General features: G+C 59.0%; 1 protein-coding gene across 1 annotated transcript; it reads right to left on the reverse strand.

Moving 5' to 3' along the window:
• Nucleotides 1-8241: 8241 nt before the first annotated feature.
• Nucleotides 8242-12335, reverse strand: LOC309417636 (erythroblast NAD(P)(+)--arginine ADP-ribosyltransferase-like). Its single transcript, XM_082015163.1, has 2 exons — nt 10351-12335; nt 8242-9959 (listed from the first exon to the last, which is right to left on the reverse strand). The coding sequence occupies exons 1-2, from the start codon at nt 11537-11539 to the stop codon at nt 9874-9876; spliced, it is 1275 nt and encodes a 424-aa protein (XP_081871289.1). The 5' UTR covers nt 11540-12335; the 3' UTR covers nt 8242-9873.
• Nucleotides 12336-17434: the final 5099 nt, after the last annotated feature.

The raw sequence follows: 17434 nt of genomic DNA on the forward strand, positions 1-17434 counted from the left end.
GACGTGGCTACCCCGGGCTCCCCGCCGAGGTGATGTAATGCTCCACTCTCTCAGGAATGACATTCTTCCTAATATCCAATCTAAAGCTTCCCTGGCGCAACTTGAGACCATTTCCTCTCATCCTATGGCTGGTTACTTGGGAGAAGGGACCAACCCCCTCCTCGCCACAACCCCCTTTCAGGTAGTTGTACAGAGCGATGAGGGCTCTCCTCAGCCTCCTCCAGACTGAACACCCCCAGTTCCCTCAGCCGCTCCTTATCAGACTTGTGCTCCGGACACCTCCCCAGCTCTGTTGCCCTCCTCTGGACACGCTCCAGCACTTCAACGTCCTTCCTGTCGTGAGGGGCCCAAAACTGAACACAGGATTCAAGGTGCGGCCTCACCAGTGCCCAGTACAGGGGCGCGATCCCTGCCCTGCTCCTGATGGCCACACTAGTCCGCATTGTTTTGGTTTAGCCCCAGCCGGCAACTAAGCCCCACGCAGCCGCTCGCTCACTCCCTCACGGTGGGACGGGGGAGAGAATCGGAAGAGTAAAAGTGAGGAAACTCATGGTTTGAGATAAAGACAGTTTAAGAGGTAAAGCAAAAGCCGCGCACACAAGCAGAGCAAACCAGGGAATTCATTCACCACGCCCCGTGGGCAGGCTGGGGTTCAGCCACCTCCAGGGAAGCAGGGCTGTATCATGCGTAATGGTTTCTTGGGAAGACAGATGCCATCACTCCGAATGTCCCTCCACCCCTTCCTTCCTTTTTCATCCCAGCTTTATATACTGAGCATGATGTCATACGGTATGGAATATCTCTTTGGCCAGCCTGGGTCAACTGTCCTGGCTGTGTCCCCTCCCAGCTTCCCGTGCACCCCCTGCCTTCTTGCTGACAGGCCAGCATGAGAAGCTGGACTGTCCTTGACTGCTTAGCAACAACTCGAAACATCAGCACATTATCAACATTTTATCATCCCAAATCCAAAACATAGCCTCACACTAGCTTCTAAGGAGAAAATTAACTCTCTCCTGGCTGAAACAAGGACACTGATACAGTCCAGGATGCTCTTGGCCTTCTTGGCCACCTGGGCACACTGCCGGCTCATGTTCAGCCGGCTATCAACCCGCACCCCCAGGTCCTTTTCCGCCGGGCAGCTCTCCAGCCACTCCTCCCCAAGCCTGGAGCGTTGCACGGGCTTATTGCGACCCAAGTGCAGGACCCGGCACTTGGCCATATTAAACCTCATACAGTTGACCTCTGCCCATCAATGCAGCCTGTCCAGATCCCTCTGCAGGGCCCTCCTACCCTCCAGCAGATCAACGCTCCCGCCCAACTTGGTGTCATCTGCAAACTGACTGAGGGAGCACTTGATCCCCTCATCCAGATCATCGATAAAGATATTGAACAAGACCGTCCCCAGAACTGAGCCCTGGGGAGCACCACTTGTGACCGGCCAACAACTGGATTTACCTCCGTTCACCAGGACTCTCTGAGCTCAGCCATCCAGCCAGCTCTTAACCCGGTGAAGAGCACGCCTGTCTAAGCCACAAGCTGCCAGCTTCTCCAGAAGAATGCTCTGGGAGATGCTGTCAAAGGCTTTACTAAAGTCCATGTAGACAACATCCACAGCCTTCCCCTCATCCACTAGGCGGGTCACCTGGTCATAGAAGGAGATCAGGTGGGCCAAGCAGGATCTGCCTTTCATGAACCCGTGCTGGCTGGGCCTGATCTCCTGGTTGTCCTGCACATGCCCTGTGAGCACGCTCAAGACCAACCGCTCCATGATCTTCCCCAGCACAGAGGTCAGGCTGACAGGCCTGTAGTTCCCAGGATCCTCCTTCCAGCCTTTCTTGTAGATGGGCGTCACATTGGCAAGCCTCCAGTCTTCTGGGACCTCCCCTGTTAACCAGGACTGCTGATAAATGATGGAGAGTGGCTTGGCAAGCTCCTCCGACAGCTCTCTCGGTACTCTCGGGTGGATCCCATCAGGCCCCATAGATTTGGGGTTGTCCAGGTGGCATAGCAGGTTGTTAACAGCTTCCTGCTGGATTACAGGGAGTTTACTGTGCTCTCCATCCCTGTCGTGCAGCTCAGGGGATGAATACCCTGCCGATACCTGGTCTGGCTATGAAAGACTGAGGCAAAGAAGGCATAAGTACCTCAGCCTTATCCTCAGCCTTGGTGACAATGTTCCCCGCCATATCCAGTAGGGGATGGAGATTCTCCTGGGCTCTCTTTTTGTTGTTAACATATCTGTAAAACCATTTTTTGTTGTCCCTTACGACCGTGTCCAGACTGAGCTCTAGCTGGGCTTTTGCCTTTCTAATTTTCTCTCTGCATGACCTAACGAGATCCTTGTATTCTTCTTGAGTTGCCTGCCCCTTTGTCCAAAGGTGATAAATTCTCCTCTTTTCCCTGAGACGCAGAAAAAGCTCCCTGTTCAGCCAGGCCGGTCGTCTTCCCGGCCAGCTCTTCTTAGGGCACATGGGGACCGCCTGCTCCTGCACCTTTAAGATTTCCTCTTGAACGCTGTCCAGCCTTCCTGGACCCTTTTGTCCTTCAGGACTGTCTCCCAAGGGACTCTCTCAACCAGTGACGTGTACAGGCCAAAGTCTGCCCTCCGGAAGTCCATGGTAGTGGTTTTGCTGACCCCCCTCCTCGATTCATCAAGAATTGAGAATTCTATCATTTCGTGGTCACTAGGCCCAAGGCAGCCTCTGACCACCACATCACCCACCGGTCCTGCCTGTTCGTAAAGAGCAGGTCAAGCAGGGCACCTCCCCTGGTGGGCTCACTTACCTGCTGTGTCAGGAAGTTATCCTCCACACACACCAGGAACCTCCTAGACTGTTTCCTCTCTGCTGTGTTATACTTCCAGCGGATGTCTGGTAAGTTGAAGTCCCTCACGAGAACAAGGGCTCATGGTTGGGAGACTTCTGCCTTGTAGAATGCTTGTCAAATGCTTCATCTGCCTCTTCGTCCTGGTTGGGTGGTCTATAACAGACTCTCAGCAGGATATCTGCCTCATTGGCCTACCGCCTCATCCTTACCCATGAGCCACTCGACCTTGTCACCACAATCGTTGAGCTCTACACAATCAAAACACTCCCCAACATACAGAGCCACCCCACCGCCTCTCCTTCCATGCCTATCCCTTCTGAAGAGCTTATAGCCAACCGTTGCAGTACTCCAGTCATGAGAGTCATCCCACCATGTTTCTGTGATGGCAACTAAGTCATAGCTGTCCCGCCGCACAATGGCTACCAGCTCCTCCTGTTTGCTGCCCTGTACATGCAACTATTCCAACAAATGTTCCCATTCTCTACGGCCACCGCTGCTAAGCGAGTCAGTGAATCCGCCGGAGTATTCAAAAGGTGAGCTGGATGATTCCCTGCCTGGTGTGCAGCAATCCACCCTACTAGAAAGGACAACTCGAGCAACCTGCTCCCGTTGAAGATGTCCCTGCTCACTGCAGCAGGGGTTGGACTAGATGGCCTTGAAAGGTCCCTTCCAACCCAAACTCGTCTGTGACTTCTGGTTAGCGACGTTTAGGATTTCTTCCCATTTTTCTCATTGCCACACTGGTCGCGTCAGTGAACTATATGATCTTGAAGTGGGGTTCAAATGGCGGGGCAGGTTTTGTATAAGAAGGAGGAGGCCCTAGGTCTGGTTGATTACCAGGTGGCTCTAGTATTTGGAGCATTCTGGGTGCTCCCTCCTCTATCTGATGCATATGGCAGTAACGATCTAATTGCGCATACCACTTTTTTACTGTTTCTCGTTGCGCAGCCCCCACGGGGGGGGCGGTTCCGGCCAATATCGGTTTCAAGGTATTGGTCCTCGTAGGGTGCTTGGTTGCTACCATATGATTTTTTCAGCTTCCTGTAGAGCTAGACTAACCAGAGAGAGGCCCTTCTCCCAAAGTGAACATCGGTTTTCTGCATCTTTGAAGCTGTGCAAATAAAACCCGATAGGGTGTTTCGGACCCTCGGGTCCACGTTGCCACCTCTGTGTGGAGAGTGCGTGACTTGCCAAGCCCCACTGGATACAGAGGGGATCTGTTGGGTGTATTGACCCTAAGAAGCCTCAAAGATGAACAATTTTAAGGCTTCTTCATGAATGGAGGTCCAATCCCAGGTGGCCCTTTTGCATGTCAAATCGTACAGAGCACGGGCTATGATGGAAAAAACTGGGATGTGTTTTCTCCAAAAGACCAGCAGGCCTAGGGCTGTAGCTCCTTCTTCTTTCCAGGCATTTTTTCTTGCTCAAGGGTAGTCAAGGTTTTGGGGGGAGTACACACCGTTCTTCCCCTCCACCACCAGACATCCAGGAACTTTACCTCAGAAGATGGGAGCTGTCTTGAATCATCTCCCTGCCCTCCATGTGCCTCAGCATAGCTTCTGGGAGGATCCGCTCCATGACCTTCGCAGGCACAGACGGGAGGCTGATGGGTCAGCAGTTCCCAGGGTCCTCCTCACAGCCCGGAGCAACCATCTGTGGGCCAGGACCTCTCAGCCCTGCAGCCAGGCCAGCCCCGGCCAAGGTGGGGGACCACTGTCGAGCTCCTCTTCCGTGGCACTGGTGAAGCTCCCACTCTGTAGTTCCATGGGGGCCTAGCTTGCTCAGGGAAAGCCACGCTCATGGGGCACCCGCGGCAACCGCCAGTTCTGGTGCTCCACTGGGGGGCAAGTGGGCAGGGGTACAGCGGGGCCTCTTCCCTCTCCTCCTCTGCAGGGCCAGCATGGAGGTGTCGAGCAGGGACCGCCTGTCCCCGCGGGCTCCGCTGGCCTCCAAGGCCTCTCTGGGCTCCCTGTCAGGGAGCAACTCCTCTCCCCAGGGCTCCTTCTACTCCTCCCCAGAGCCCTGGCCCGGTGCGATGGCGGAGCCAGCAGCACTTACCCATGTGGGATTGCCCTGGACCCCCAAGGCTGTTGGGGAGCCGGGGCTGTAGCCAGGGTCAGTCCTTGGTCAGGACCCTCCACTGGAGCTGCCGTCAGGGACAGAGCAAGAGTGGCTCCCCGGGGATCATAGAATCACCGAATCACACAATCATTCTGGCTGGAAAAGACCTTTAAGATCATCAAGTCCAACCATTAACCCAACACAATTGCCGTGTATTTCTCTCCCTAATGCTACAAATTATTTTCTTTTTCCCCTCTTCATTCCTTGGAGGGATCTGGGTCCTAATGTAGGGCACGAAGCCGTTGGCCTCGTTGACAGTAGTTTGCCACCAGTAGGAGTCTTTGCTCAAGCAAGAGCAAAAGACACACCGAAAAGCGTGACGGAGCAATCGGGTAGGGCTATAATCGTGCCTGGGAGCCGTCTGCGCACATGAAGGTTTTGTGTCTCGCTCTGTGTAGTGGCCACAGATTCAGTGTGATCTCCCTGTACAGCACTAGGAGACATCAATCTGTTTGCTTCTTTCCTCGACCAAGCTTTAAAGGCTGGCTTTGAAAGGAAAATGTGGTTAAAACATAACATTCCTGCAGGAAGACCTCGTGTAACTGATTTACCAAAATTAAAACCTTTTTTCCCAGTGAAGCTTCATTTCCTCCATAGCAAGAAAAAGACCAGGTTTTGGACCAAAGAGGTTGTGTGGTGTTCTAAGACATTTACTTTGTATATGCTGCCTGGAAGAAGTAGACTGCTCTGGCTTTTGCATTTGCTGATGGAAGTTGGGAATTGTCAGCGTTGGGCTTCATGTTAGGATTGCGTCATCCTCGCGTTACTGAAACGAAACTTTTGCTGCACGCAACTCAAAGAAAAACACCTCAGTGTCTTGCAGAACCCTGCTCTTCGGCCTGCTTTCACCACCACAGGCAAATAGCTGCTGCTTTTTTCTGCACTGGATGTTTGAGACCTCATAGCTTTGCATGAGGGACAGCTATGGGATCAGAGAGTGAAACAGAAGCAGAAGCCTCAGAAGTTCACGTTTCTCCAAACCTTTCACCAACGCCTCAAGTTCCAAAGCAAGGAGAAGATACTGGCAAAGGTGTCATTTCCTACCTCAGGGATAAAGTGGTGGTAGGAATCGTGTTATGGAACATCTTCAACAGGCTGCCTATTGCTCGAAAGGCCAGCACAGGGCTAGTGTGCTGACGAGTGGGGCTTGCTTAGACGGGGGATTTTCTTGTGGAAAAATCAATCTACCGGTTTAAAATGAGGATAAGTAAATGCAGACGCCCTGTCTGGAGCAGAGCTGTGCAACACCCAAGGGTAGCCCTGTCTCGGGTGAATTATGAGAGAAGTCCTTGTGCTTTTCTGCATGTTTGTTCAATATTCTTACGGAAACAACTTGGGTCAGGTTTATGTTTCAAGCCTTGCCATTGCATGGCCGATATTTCAGACCTGTAACAAGTACCGGCAAGAATCACATGCGACTGAGCATCAGAGTGAAATGTCCTATTTTTGTGCTACTTGGTCAGATGTACAAGCGTCTAAAACAGTCTTAAACATCTCTCACGCTACATACACAGCCGCAGAAAGTCAGGGTTAGAAGCAGCCCTGAGGAGCTGCTTAGCCTGTCTCCATCGCCCATAGTCTGTCTCCACCCTCCAAGGTAAGATCAGCTGCTTAGGTCATTTTGTAACATCTTTGGAGAATTTCAGTAGTTTAAACTCAGATTCCACACGATCCCCAGGTGATCTGTCCCCGGGGACTGTTCTTAAATGATGGAAGTTTCACAGAATCACAGAATCACAGAATCATTAAGATTGGAAAGGACCTTCAAGATCATCAAGTCCAACCGTTAACCCAACACCAATTCCATTGGTATCTAATGCGAAGCGTTCACGATGCACTTTAAACGTGTTACTTCTCCCGTCCCCACAAAAGAGAGATCCTTTGCTTCCTTCAAGAAGGAAATCTTAATGGTGCAGGAGTAGACGCTCCCCATGTGCCACAAGACAAGCTGGCATGAAGACGACCGGCCTCTGGTCCTCTGGTCCCCTGACAGGGATACCGTGCCATGTGGTGCCACACCGTGTTGTGTGGTACCATGCCATGCCATGCCATGTGGTGCCATGCCGTGCCATGCCATCCCAGCACCGGAATCCGGGGAGGGCTGCTGCTGCCGCTGCGCCCAGGGAGGGCAGCGTCCGACCTGGAGGATCCTGCTCCTCTCACCCCGGCTCTCTGCAGGCAGCTCGGCAGGACGAGCCCTTCTCAGGGTGGCCCCCAGCTGCCCTGGGCTTTGTCACCACTGCCTGTCCCTGTGCCCGTAAGCACCACGACGGGGACGCTGCCTTGGCCCAGAGCCCTCCAGGCCAGAGCAGGCAGGGACCGGGCTGTCTCCAGCCATGCTGCCCGCACCCTGCCCTGCCTCCTGCCTTCGAAGCCCCTCCAAAGCCAAGAGGCTGTGGGCAGGGGCTGACCCACCGTGGATGCCCCCCGCCAGTGCCACTGACACCTCCACGCCACACGTGCCACAACCTGCCCTGAGTAGCTGCTTAGCCTGCCTCCATGACTGACTATAGGCCTGTCAGACTGACCTTGGTACTGGGGAAGATTATGGAGAGGTTCATCTTGAGGGTGCTCACAGGGCATGTGCAGGACAACCAGGAGATCAGGCCCAGCCAGCACGGGTTCATGAAAGGCAGGTCCTGCTTGACCAACCTGATCTCCTTCTATGACCAGGTGACGTACCTAGTGGATGAGGGAAAGGCTGTGGATGTTGTCTGCCTGGAATTTACTAAAGCCTTTGACAGCATCTCCCACAGCATTCTCCTGGAGAAACGGGCGGCTCGTGGCTTAGACAGGTTTACCCTTCGCTGGGTAAAGAACTGGCTGGACGGCCGACCCCAGAGAGTCCTGGTGAACGGAGGTAAATCCAGTTGTTGGAGCATCACAAGTGGTGCTCCCCAGGGCTCAGTACTGGGGACGGTCTTGTTCAATATCTTTATCGATGATCTGGATGAGGGGATCGAGTGCCCCCTCAGTCAGTTTGCAGATGACACCAAGTTGGGAGGGAGCGTTGATCTGCTGGAGGCTGGGAGGGCTCTGCAGAGGGATCTGGACAAGCTGGATGGATGGACTGAGGTCAGCTGTATGAGGTTCAATATGGCCAAGTGCTGGGTCCAGCACCTGGGTCACAACAACCCCGTGCAACGCTCCAGGCTTGGGGAGGAGTGGCTGGAGAGCTGCCCGGCGGAAAAGGACCTGGGGGTGCGGGTTGATAGCCGGCTGAACATGAGTCGGCAGTGTGCCCAGGTGGCCAAGAAGGCCAAGAGCATCCTGGCCTGTATCAGAAATAGTGTGGCCAGGAGGAGTAAGGCAGTGATCGTACCCCTGTACTTGGCACTGGTGAGGCTGCACCTCGAATCCTGTGTTCAGTGTTGGGTCCGTCATGACAAGAAGGACTTTGAGGTGCTGGAGCACGTCCAGAGAAGGGCAACGAAGCTGGTGAGGCGTCTGGAGAGCAAGTGTTATGAGGAGTGGCTGAGGGAACTGGGGTTGGTCAGTCTGGAGAAGAGGAGGCTGAGGGGAGACCTCATCGCTCTCTACAAGCGCTGGCTGCCCCACGGCTGAGCCCCAAGCGAAGCCCTGCCTGGGTGCCTGGGGGTTTTTCTCCTTCACCCCTTGGAGCTGGGGGGCTGCGTCGTGGGACACCCTGGGGCCGCCCCCACGCACCCAAGGGCTCCCCCACCCCAGCACAGGTGCTCGGTGCCCGGGGGGCTTCACCTGCACCTCTCTCCCCCACAGCCTGCCATGCCCCTTGGTGACCCCGCTGGCCCCAAGCCCCCCGCTCACCAGTGCTGCCAGCACCCCGGGGCAAGGCCGGCTCAGCGCCCACGCGAGGGACACGGGGTGCCCACGGCTGCTTGCCCGCGGGCATGGGGGAGATATGGGGCAGGGTGGGGACACATGGGGTGCAGCGAGGCTGGTCATGGGTGGTCCCCCGATGTGGGACGAGCGTGTGGGCACGTGGAGATGTGGGGTGCTGCCTCGGGCGCAAGGGGCCAGGGGCACGTCCTGGAGGGGCTGGGGGACACAGTGCGGTGGCGGTTGCGCCCAGCCGGCGGGGCCGGGGCCGAGGGCGGCTCCAGTGAGTCACGGCGCTGCCCCCGCCGCCCCCTCGTGCCGCCCCATAAAGCGCCGCTGCCCCAAGTGTCACCGCCCCATGGCACAGCCCCACGTCTGCCGGCCCCACTGTGCGTGGGGGCTCCCAGCACCCCGAGCCGGGAGTGCTGCCCGGGCCACTCGCCTGACCTGGCTGCGCCGGCTCTGGACCTCAGGGCTTATTAAAGCACATCAAGGCTGCCCGGTGTCAGCTGTGAGATGCTGGGAGGAGACCCACGCGAGACCCCTTGAGCAGGACCCGGGGCGTCGGCCGATGCTTTGGGGGATGCTCTGGATGCGAGAGGGCTGGGGATGTGGAGAGGTTGGAGAAGACCCTGCCTGCAGCCTCCCCGAGCTGCCCCCAGCCCAAGGAGCCGCAGGAAGCCCGCAGAGACACACTGCTTCCACAGCGAGCCTTTATTCCTCCGGGAGCCAGGGGAAGGCGAGTGGCCGGCTGGTCAGGGACACCCCCAAAAGCGGCCCTGCTGCGCCCCTCTGGTCCCCGTCAGTGCCAGCCCCTGTCCCTGGGGCAGCCCCTCACAGACCCCACGCTCAGCTGCACCCAAAAGCCCCATCCACGGCTCTGCCAAAGGCCTCATCCAGGCTCCGCTGCTGCCCCGGCACTGCTGACACGTCCCGGGGCCGGTGGCACCATGGCAGGGCTGAGCTGGGCACAGGCGGCCGCCATGCGGGACCCTGCAGTGGGGCTGTCCCCATAGCCCCAGCCCCTCCTGCTGCTCTGTCCCATCCCACCGTCTCGGTGAAGCTGGTGGCTCCTGTTCCTGGCGCCTTTTCCTCGCCATGGTGCCGTGACTGCGGTGCTGTTGTGGCTCAGGGGCCCCTGGCAGCTGCTGCCAGGGCCACGGCTGCCAGGAGGAGCCCCCCGAGGAGCGGGGGGTCCTGGCGGACGCTCCTGCCTGGGAGTGCCAGAGGGGGGGAGTGAGGGGCAGACAGGGGGCAGGGGGCTCAGCCAGGGTCACCCCCGAGCTGCAGCGGGGGCTCTCGGCTCACCTGCACTGAAGACGCACGGCCGGCTCTTGCATCTCTTCTCTGCCAAAGAAACCAAGTCTGTTTGCACGGCTGCTGCACGCTCTGCGCCGCGGCCCAGCTGTGCCATGCCGTGCCGTGCTCTGCTGTGCTGTGCGTCTGACAACATGCCATGCTGTGCTGTGCCATGCCGTGCCGTGCCGGGCTGTGCCGTGCTGTGCCGTACCATGCTATGCCATGTTGTGCTGTGCTGCATCATGCCATGCCACACCGTGCTGAGCAGTGCTGTCCTGCATCACACCATGCTGTGCCATACCGTACCGTGCCATGCCGTGTTGTGCTTTGCTGCAGAGGGTCCCCATTGCAAATGCTGGGGGAGAGCGGCTGGGAGACAGGCAAGGACACGCACCTGAAGGCAACCTCCCCGCCATGGCCCTCCCCATGGTCCCAATCCCCACTTCCTGGTGGAGCTGGTGGGACAGGGCCACCCCACGCCCCCCTTCCCCAGCACCCCAATGGAGGGGACATCACCTTCCACCAACTCGCAGTTGTCGGTGCTGAGCACGGTCTGGGAGCGGAGGTGGATGAAGGCTCTGTCCCCGTCGCGGGTGATGTTGGTGACCTCGAAGCTCTCGTAGGGCGGGATGAGGACCTCCTCCTCCTCAGGGAAGAAGGAGAAGTCCCTGATGGGGACGCCGTAGCAGGTCTCCACTGAGAAGAAGGTGTCCCGGCCGAAGGGCAGGGTGCTCTCGTTCCGGAGGGAGGCGGAGGTGAAGTGGCCGAAGCGGATGGATTGGTGGCGCTGGGCATTGAAGCAGATGCCCCGGACACCCCGGTAGACGCGGTGGCAGCGATGGGGCTGGGCGTCCTGCAGGGCACGCAGGGCCTCGCTCAGGAGGAAATGCAGCGCCTTGAAGTGGAAGGCACCCAGGTATTCACCGCGGGAGCGCCCGGCCTCACGCACGGCTGCGTTGAATGCCTGGTGCAGGGGACCCTGCAGGGTGTACGCCAGGAGGGCGACCGCCTGCTCCAGCCGCAGCGCCGGTGACTGGGGCAAGCGTCCCCTCCAGCTCCGCCATTCAGCGGCGGCGAATGTCCACGCCTGAGCGTAGACACTGTTGTTGGCAAACTCGGTGCGGTTGAGGTCTCCCAGCTCCTCCTCCATCATGCGGCTGCAGCCCCGGTACTGGTCGTCGAAGGAGGTGGGGGCCATGTCCAGTGCCACCTCCTTGACGGGGGCGAGGTCTCGCCGGTGCGGGGAGCTGCCGGCGGCCAGCGTCCCGGCCAGCAGCACCAAACGCAGCACCAGATGCTCCATGTCAGGCAGAGGCGCCCCAGGGGAAGCCCCCGGCTGCCGCAGTGCCGTGGGCAGGGAGGCAGCCGGTTCCTCCGCAAGTGGCTGGGGAGGTGGGGGAGCGAGAGCAGGGTCAGCTCCGGGATGGCGGCGGGGCCTGGGAGGGGGCTGCAGAGAGCAGCAGGGCAGGCTGGAGGAATGCACCCACCATTGCATCCCTGGCCAGGGGCACCCCGCTCGGCAAACCTCTCGGTACCGGCCGAGACCCCGATGCCGTTACTCGTGTTAAATGCTGCCGACAGGCGGGCGTCCCCGGCGCCTGGCCCCATGGCCCCCGCAGCCCACAGGACTGCAGCATTCCCCGCTGGGAGCAAACCCCCCAGGATCCCCACAGTGTTACCTGTGCCCCACGGTGGGCGCGGGGTCGGGGTGCTGCTCCCCAACTCCCGTGGCACCCAGCCTCTTGGCGCCCGCCCGCTGCCGGCAAGAGAGGCGAGAAGCGTCCGCTCTTTCTTTTTATAGCAGCCCTGGCCATGATTGCTCGGGCCCGGATCCAGACCCCACCTCTGTCCTCCTGGTTAATTTTACCGTCCCCTGCCCCAAGCGCCCAGAGCAGCCGCTGCCCCCTCCCGCCGTGCTGCGCGGCTGCGGGGGACGGTCAGGAAACCCCCGTGGGATAAATTGCCTTTGCTATAACCTGGGTGCAGGTGCTGTCCCGCTGGGGGCTCTGCCTTTTCCTGCAGGAGCCGCCGCCGGATCAGGCCCCGCCGACCCGGGACGCAGTGCTTGCACTGACCCCGCACCGTCACGCTGCTGAGGACGGGGCAGGTTGTGGCACGTGTGGCATGGAGGTGTCAGTGGCGCTGGCGGGGGCATCCACGGTGGGTCAGCCCAAAGACCAAAACCTGGTCTTTTTGTTGCTATGGAGGAAACGAAGCTTCACAGGGAAAAAAAGTTTTAATTTTGGTAAATCAGTTACACGAGGTCTTCCTGCAGGAATGTTACATTTGAACCACATTTTCCTTTCAAAGCCAGCCTTTGAAGCTTGGTCGAGGAAAGAAGCAAACAGATTGATGTCTCCTAGTGCTGTACAGGGAGATCACACTGACTCTGTGGCCACTACGCAGAGCGAGACACAAAACCTTCATGTGCGCAGACGGCTCCCAGGCACGATTATAGCCCTACCCGATTGCTCCGTCACGCTTTTCGGTGTGTCTTTTGCTCTTGCTTGAGCAAAGACTCCTACTGGTGGCAAACTACTGTCAACGAGGCCAACGGCTTCGTGCCCTACATTAGGACCCAGATCCCTCCAAGGAATGAAGAGGGGAAAAAGAAAATAATTTGTAGCATTAGGGAGAGAAATACACGGCAATTGTGTTGGGTTAATGGTTGGACTTGATGATCTTAAAGGTCTTTTCCAACCAGAATGATTGTGTGATTCGGTGATTCTATGATCCCCGGGGAGCCACTCTTGCTCTGTCCCTGACGGCAGCTCCAGTGGAGGGTCCTGACCAAGGACTGGCCCGGGCTACAGCCCCGGCTCGCCGACAGCCTTGGGGGTCCAGGGCAATCCCACATGGGTAAGTGCTGCTGGCTCCGCCATCGCACCGGGCCAGGGCTCTGGGGAGGAGTAGAAGGAGCCCTGGGGAGAGGAGTTGCGCCCTGACAGGGAGCCCAGAGAGGCCTTGGAGGCCAGCGGAGCCCGCGGGGACAGGCGGTCCCTGCTCGACACCTCCATGCTGGCCCTGCGGAGGAGGAGAGGGAAGAGGCCCCGCTGCACCCCTGCCCACTTGCCCCCCAGTGGAGCACCAGAACCGGCGGTTGCCGCGGGTGCCCCATGAGCGTGGCTTTCCCTGAGCAAGCTGGGCCCCCATGGAACTACAGAGTGGGAGCTTCACCAGTGCCACGGAAGAGGAGCTCGACAGTGGTCCCCCACCTTGGCCGGGGCTGGCCTGGCTGCAGGGCTGAGAGGTCCTGGTCCACAGGTGGTTGCTCCGGGCTGTGAGGAGGACCCTGGGAACTGCTGACCCATCAGCCTCCCGTCTGTGCCTGCGAAGGTCATGGAGCGGATCCTCCTAGAAGCTATGCTGAGGCACATGGAGGGCAGGGAGGTGATTCAAGACAGCTCCCATCTTCTGAGGTAAAGTTCCTGGATGTCTGGTGGTGGAGGGGAAGAACGGTGTGTACTCCTCCCAAAACCTTGACTACCCTTGAGCAAGAAAAAATGCCTGGAAAGAAGAAGGAGCTACAGCCCTAGGCCTGCTGTCTTTTGGAGAAAACACATCCCAGTTTTTTCCATCATAGCCCGTGCTCTGTACGATTTGACATGCAAAAGGGCCACCTGGGATTGGACCTCCATTCATGAAGAAGCCTTAAAATTGTTCATCTTTGAGGCTTCCTAGGGTCAATACACCCAATAGATCCCCTCTGTATCCAGTGGGGCTTGGCAAGTCACGCACTCTCCACACAGAGGTGGCAACGTGGACCTGAGGGTTAATTTTCTCCTTAGAAGCTAGTGTGAGGCTATGTTTTGGATTTGGGATGATAAAATGTTGATAATGTGCTGATGTTTCGAGTTGTTGCTAAGCAGTCAAGGACAGTCCAGCTTCTCATGCTGGCCTGTCAGCAAGAAGGCAGGGGGTGTACGGGACGGGAAGCTGGGAGGGGACACAGCCAGGACAGTTGACCCAGGCTGGCCAAAGAGATATTCCATACTGTATGACATCATGCTCAGTATATAAAGCTGGGATGAAAAAGGAAGGAAGGGGTGGCAGGACGTTCGGAGTGATGGCATCTGTCTTCCCAAGAAACCATTAGGCATGATACAGCCCTGCTTCCCTGGAGGTGGCTGAACCCCAGCCTGCCCACGGGGCGTGGTGAATGAATTCCCTGGTTTGCTCTGCTTGTGTGCGCGGCTTTTGCTTTACCTCTTAAACTGTCTTTATCTCAAACCATGAGTTTCCTCACTTTTACTCTTCCGATTCTCTCCCCCGTCCCACCGTGAGGGAGTGAGCGAGCGGCTACGTGGGGCTGAGTTGCCGGCTGGGGCTAAACCAAAACAATGCGGACTAGTGTGGCCATCAGGAGCAGGGCAGGGATCGCGCCCCTGTACTGGGCACTGGTGAGGCCGCACCTTGAATCCTGTGTTCAGTTTTGGGCCCCTCACGACAGGAAGGACGTTGAAGTGCTGGAGCGTGTCCAGAGGAGGGCAAGAGAGCTGGGGAGGGGTCTGGAGCACAAGTCTGATAAGGAGCGGCTGAGGGAACTGGGGGTGTTCAGTCTGGAGGAGGCTGAGGAGAGCCCTCATCGCTCTGTACAACTACCTGAAAGGGGGTTGTGGCGAGGAGGGGGTTGGTCTCTTCTCCCAAGTAACCAGCCATAGGATGAGAGGAAATGGTCTCAAGTTGCGCCAGGGGAGCTTTAGATTGGATATTAGGAAAAATGTCATTCCTGAGAGAGTGGAGCATTACATCACCTCGGCGGAGAGCCTGGGGCAGCCACTCCCTTAGATTTGGAGCTGGCCTCTGGTGCTGGCAGGTGCTCACCTGCCAGCCGAGAGCCACCCCCGCTGCTCCATCCTCTCAGTGGGCTCTGTCCTGCACCTCATTCGTGCCGCTGCGGCCCCTGAGCGCAACCCACACTTCCCGGGAGCTTGACCCCCTGCCCCGGGGCTCTCGCCACTGCGGAGGCCCCCTCCTTGCCCTGCGCAGCCTCTGCTCAGCCTTGCCCCGTTCCCCGCACCCCTCCTGTGTCCCCAGGAGCAGCTCTCTGCGAGAGAGTGGGCACGGCGCCTGCCGCCCGGGCGCGGCGCAGGGCTGCATCCTGGCAGATGGTACAGTTTCACTGTAGAGTTGCTGACAGGACTGAGGAAGGGACCGTCTTGGGTTTTCTGGCTCTCCCCGTCTCCTGCCTTTCCTTCCTTGTCCCGAGTCTGATGCCCGCTGCGGGCAGGGCTCCTTGCGTGGCGGCCTGAGCCCGTGCGTCAGCAAGGGGCGACAGCGAGGCTGCCTGCCAAGAGCTGCCCCCAGGCAGCTGGGCCGTGGGGCAGGCGTGGGCTGCGGTGCTCAGCCAGCAGCACTGTCTTTTTGCACCGTGGAGCAGGGGGACACCGTTGACAAGACGGAAAAGCTGTTGGGGAGACTCTCCTGCTCCTCCCAGCACACACCACCGGCACGGGCCTTGCCCGCACCCGTCTTTCTCCCGAGACAGACCAGGCACAGACGCGCACTGGGGGACAATTGATGTCTTTTATGGTCCTGAGCAAACATTCGCAGTCGAGCGGCGCTGGCAGCACGATGACCTCAGGGCAGCAGCATGCATGGGGCACCGTCCATGCGCCCATCCCCCGCGTGCCTCCCCGTGCCGCTCCCTCCAGACACTGCGCAGTCTCAGGGCCAGCCGCCATCTCTGGGGACCCGCCGGGGGCTGGCAGCGGGGTGCTGCAGCTCTTGCTGTCCCGTGATGCAGCTGCAGCGGAAAGCCCTGCGCAGAGCCCGCAGAGCCCTCCTGAAGAGGGAGGGCGGCCGTTGCCTTTGAGCCTGGGCGGGCAGCACGAGGGCGGCGATGCCTGTGGGGGGAGGAGAGCTGTAGGCGAGGGTCCGGGTGGGCGACAGACAAGCTGCTGCCTGCCCCGCGCCACCCAGGCCTTTCCCCAGGGAGGGGTGGCCGTGGTGCGGCCAGCCCCCGTGCGCGCAGTGCTGCCGGCCTGGCCTGGATGCCACTCACCAGGCTGGCGCTCGACTCGTGGACGTACCTGAGTCATCGTCACACACGTCCCTGCATCCGGAGGAGTGCATGGAGGCCGCCTGCATGGGGAGAGAAAGGGCATAGGCAGGGAAGGGAGGGGGTGACACGGAGAGCACCACGACTTTTTCTACAACACACACCCGGGGCACTGGGCCTGTCTCTCGCACCTCAGGGAGCCAAGCGCTGGCCACGTGTGCCTGTCTCACCTGGTCCCACAGTTCCCACTGCAGGGGAGAAGCCGCTGCTGGGGCAAGGAGGGGTGTGCCAGTGTGTGCTGGAGGGCTTTGAGGCAATGAAGCCAATTCATCCTCTTGCGCTGCTGAGGAGACAGTGGTGGAGCTGCCCTCTCCTTGCTGGTGGCCAGACTCGCAAGAAGCCGTGCTTTCTTCATCCTCATGTGCTGCTGGGTCCAGAGGGGCTGTGCTGTCCTCTCCCTGAGGCTCTTCAGCCAAGGGAGACTCCGTGTCCGGCATTGCTGCAGGTGTTGCAACTGTCACCACATCTGTGCTTTGTTCCAGGTCCCGCTGTTGTGGCGGCTGCTGCTCAAGTCCCTGGACTGCAATCACCGCCCTCCTCACGGCCTCCCGCACTATGTACTGGGCCATGGCCTGCAAAGCCTCCTCATCGGCCGTGGGGCCGTGTGGGGCAGGTTCTTGGCTCTCTGCCTCTGCAGCTGCGGAGTCCTCGCTGGCAGCTGGTACCGGTGCCTCCTCTTGTGCCACGGGAGAGAGAGGAGCGTGCTGCCCCTCTTCCTCAAGGTCGGGTGTGCCAGCTTGTGCTGGAGGGCTTTCAGGCAGTAATGAAGCCACTTCACCCTCGTGCGCTGCTGGGGAGACAGTGGCAGAGCTGCCCTCTCCGTGTTGGTGGCCAAACCGGGGAGAAGCCATGCTTTCTTCATTGTCATGTGCTGCTGGGACCAGCGGGGCTCTGGTGTCCTCTCTCTGAGGCTCTTCAGCCAGAGGCGACTCGGTGTCCGGCGGTGCTGCAAGTGTTGCAGCCATCGCCACATCCATGTCCCACTGTTCCGTCGGCTGCTGGTCAAGTCCCTGGACCTCAATCATCGCCCTCCTCACGGCCTCCCTCACTAGGTACTGGGCCGTGGCCTGCAGAGCCTCCTCATCGGCTGTGGGGCCGTGTGGGGCAGGTGCTTGGATCTCTGCCTCTGCGGCTGCGGCCCGCTCGCTGGCAGCTGGTGCTGGTGCATCCTCTTGTGCCGCGGGAGAGAGAGGGACGCCCTGCCCCTCTTCCTCAGGAGCTGCGGCCTGGGCAGAAGCTGCCGGCTCGGCATCCGTGGGACTCGCCGGGGCAGGAGACACGTTCTGCAGGTCTCTGGCTGCCTCTCCTACCACCTCTGGTCCCAAGCTG

The sequence above is a fragment of the Phaethon aethereus genome, assembly GCF_964289735.1.
Source record: "Phaethon aethereus genome assembly, chromosome: 1".
Taxonomy (NCBI): domain Eukaryota; kingdom Metazoa; phylum Chordata; class Aves; order Phaethontiformes; family Phaethontidae; genus Phaethon; species Phaethon aethereus.

Coding starts and splice junctions, on each gene's coding strand:
- LOC309417636 (XM_082015163.1), bottom strand. CDS start 11,539: ATGCAATGGTGGGTGCATTCCTCCAGCCTGCCCTGCTGCTCTCTGCAG. Junction 9,960..10,350: donor GCACAACACGGCATGGCACG/GTACGGTATGGC, acceptor TGGCACTCCCAG/GCAGGAGCGTCCGCCAGGAC.